The sequence below is a fragment of the Poecilia latipinna genome, unplaced genomic scaffold (assembly GCF_001443285.1).
Source record: "Poecilia latipinna isolate Pla-1442-1.1 unplaced genomic scaffold, P_latipinna-1.0 Scaffold3888, whole genome shotgun sequence".
Taxonomy (NCBI): Eukaryota; Metazoa; Chordata; class Actinopteri; order Cyprinodontiformes; family Poeciliidae; genus Poecilia; species Poecilia latipinna.
In genome coordinates, this window is record NW_015116504.1 from 18,309 (window position 1) to 21,891 (window position 3,583).

The window sequence follows — 3,583 nt, forward strand, 5'->3', positions numbered from 1 at the left end:
GCCCGATTATGATCGGCACACCTATCGATCTGCACACCTCTAACATAAACCTCAATGAATGGAAGCAATGCTGCAGAAAAGACCACAATTACTTGAGAAACTGAAGCAGAAAGTATGTTCTGCCACATATTATTGTAGAAGGTGGTTCAACAATCAGTTACCCTTATGACCATATTACAAATCCCTGACAATTACTTTTCTGTTTTCATTAATGCAAGTAAACAAACACAACTTACAGGATGCCCTGAGTAGATCCAAGCTCTGTATTGAATACTTTACCTAAAAATAATTGCAGAAGTAGAATTAGGTAATTTTTTTACTGGGTGGACAAGAGTGACCTTGGCGCTAATTTTCCTCTTAATAAAGACAAGTTGGATGGCCTGGTGAGCGGTGGGAAGAGGAAGCGTGACAGTGAACACTTGTCCGGCATAGAGGACTACCTTCAGTTGCCAGACGACTATGCCACACGCACGTCTGCACCAGGAAAGAAAAGGGTAACATTTTTTTCCTGTTATATGAGGCTGTCTTTTAGGAAAATGCAACTTGAATTGATCAATATCTATTTCATGCTCATAATGGGTTTGGTTGGTTGTCTTCTCTCTTAAGGTCCGATGGGCTGATCTTGAAGAGCAGAAGGATGCAGATCGAAAGCGTGCTATCGGTTTTGTAGTTGGGCAAACGGACTGGGAAAAAATAACAGATGAGAGTGGCCAGTTCGCACAAAGAGCTCTCAATCGTACAAAATATTTCTAGGATAGTCTGATTCATTATTTTGGTTTACAGTAAGGTACGTATGTTTTACAGTTTCTTACTTTAATTACTACCTTAGGCATTTCAGGTTTTATTTGAAGGATGTTAGATGATGTATTTATAAATCCTAAAAAAAATGTAAAGACTAGTATCTTTTATCATAAGAATGTTTTTTATGGACTTTATTTGAAGTCGATATGGTACTTTTCTACCATAGGTGTATTTTATCCTGTGGGTTGCAGCAAATCCTCAATTTAAAGACAGTTGGGTGGTCTTCAAAGCTTGCTTTGGATGAAACTGCACAATCAGCTTAGTTTTACTGAAAAAGTGTAATATCTGTGGCCCTTAATGGTGTATCCACATACAAATTAGCCACAGTTTTCAATAAAACCCTAAGCTGTTGGTGCATCATGGCTAAGTAGAAACGCTTGTTTACAATGTTTGTCACTGTTTTTAAAAAAATTCTCACATATTTGAAGGCAGTTAACACACAAGAGTGGAATATTTTACCTTGTTCTATTTTAACAAACATTTACTTGTACAAATTGCCTTTCCTTTCCACTGAGTTGTTTGGTTGATGGGGAGCAATTGTAATGTTAGATGCTAGCTGAGAAAGTATTGTGCATTGAGTCAAACATCTATAAATTTACTGGTATGACAGATCTCGTTGTTGCTTAAGATTTTAACCTTTACTGTTTATTGCAAACAAGTTTATCATTAAATAACATTATTTGCTTTCCACAGGTGCCCAGAATGTGAAGATGCTTCAGCTCCTTGACAGTGAAACATTCGTCAGTACAATATTCCCAACAGTTATCAGTAGTTTTTGTCACTTCACTAATAATTATAAAGAACACATTTTTCCCTCTGGGATGAGTTGTAGTTAATAATCTGTGCTTATTTTGTTTAAGTATTCAGGCATCTTTTACCTTTTTCTCTGTTTTATACTTCATGTACTGTATACCTGTAACACTGTTTTAGTCTTTGTGTTGTAGAGGAAAAATAAAAGGTTCTCAACATTAAAAACTAATGAGATTTGTCAGTGGGGTTTCATAATGATGTTTGGAGAATTACCTGTGTTGCTTTATGTTTGGCAAGACTTTTTGTTCAGTTTATTGCTAATCTACATTGAAAGTCTCGTCTCTGTACATTCATGTTCTGCCATTGAAGTCACAATCTCCAGACTAAGACGACGATCAACTGTACTCATCTCTTGTTCATCTAGGTTCCCTGTTATGCGAATGAATATTTTTATAAATTGAACTTGTATATATTTTTATATAAACCGATCCAATATGGAAGTAGGTGTATTAATAAAGATGTTTAAGTCCCATCTCCTGTAACTGACACCCTTAGAGTTCATTGGCAGTGCATGTTACAAGGTGGTGACGAAAATATTAAAGTAAAAAGGAGCCAATTCCTTTCAATAAGCAGTGGACTTCTTATTTTTCATCCAGTGCTGTGAAAAGTAACCCTCCCCATTACATATTACTGCTGTTTTTGCTTTTTTGAATGTTTCAGATCACCCAATCAAGTTTAATCAGACAATAACTTGAGTAAATGGTGTTTTTGAGTATGAATTTACCTAAACTTACACCATTTCTAATCAGTATATACATTATATATATATATATATATATATATATATATATATATATATATATATATATTATAAGTCTGACATTGAGTAAAAAATTCCAAAATATTAGTTTTTAATTAGTATTTAAACTGGATGGTGTTCTTTGGATCAATACTCTGCTGCATTATCAGAGTGTGCTTGAGCTTAAGGTCATAAACATATGAAAAACATTCTCTCCACTTTTTCATGTTTTCTATATTTGTTGGTGATTGACTTAACTCTATAGTCGTAGAAAAGGCTCTGCAACCTGTTCCTGACTAATGGATGCCAGTAACTTTGGTGTGTTCTTGAATTTTTATTTAAATCAGGACATGTTGCATTGCTTTTTCAGACCATTTTGCCCACTTTAAAATACTTGCAATTTAAGTAATTTGTTTATTCTTAATTATTTGTTTATTCCATTATAAGGAAATGGACTCTCATAATAGATTGTTGGTCATTGAACAAGGGGCCAATAACTGTCCCACAAAGGCCCAGGTTGTTTGGAAAAATTTTTTCCCATAATAAATGAAATTGTAATTGAAAAAATAATTAAAATTTCATTTATTGAAGGGAAAAATATTGTTGGGTTATGATAATCCAATATTAAAACTTCAAAATATAGGTGTCAAGAAGGGAAAAACAAGAAATGCATAAGGGGTCAATCATCTTTGGTGGTGTTTAAAATGGACCTTTTTAATAACTCAAGAGCAATAGTAACTCAGATTATTGCATTATGCTTCGTTACTGTTTTGTTTTAACATTCTATTTTTGGGAAAAAAACAAAAGCGCATCATTTTTATCTTAAATTTTTGTATGAAAAGTTTTATTACTTATTGTGATAATCGTAGTCACCAAGAATTGTATTCCAATTAAACTTAGATTTTTACTGACAACAGAAAGATGAACAATTATGCACTATGTAGACATGTGCTTTTCAAGACATATTTGCCTTCAGCCTCTGGAAAATTCTTTGTACATTTAGTGCACACTGCTGAACAATAGTTTCCACTATATCACCTTCTTGAACTGCTACTACTCACTATGCCCTATGGTAGTAGTTTCAACTGAGCTGGTTTACCCTTTTTACAGCGAAAGAGTCATAAGAAATATCAGAGGTAGTGTTGGAACGCTAGTAACATATTGTATTTTTGCACGTTAGTGATCATGATGTGAACCATGATCTACACAGATTGGTGTTTTCCTTTTTTTCTG

General features: G+C 33.9%; 1 protein-coding gene across 1 annotated transcript in view; it reads left to right on the forward strand.

Annotated features, from left to right (window-relative positions):
• The window catches only part of LOC106941830 (YLP motif-containing protein 1-like), a 20,083-nt gene extending 18,302 nt beyond the window's left edge, over positions 1-1,781 (forward strand). Inside the window, exons 16-18 of the mRNA XM_015024958.1 lie at positions 367-494; positions 607-787; positions 1,495-1,781. Coding sequence (XP_014880444.1) covers positions 367-494; positions 607-753 — 275 coding nt within the window. The 3' untranslated portion in view covers positions 754-787; positions 1,495-1,781. The remainder of the gene's footprint in view (positions 1-366; positions 495-606; positions 788-1,494) is intronic.
• The last annotated feature ends 1,802 nt before the right edge of the window (positions 1,782-3,583 follow it).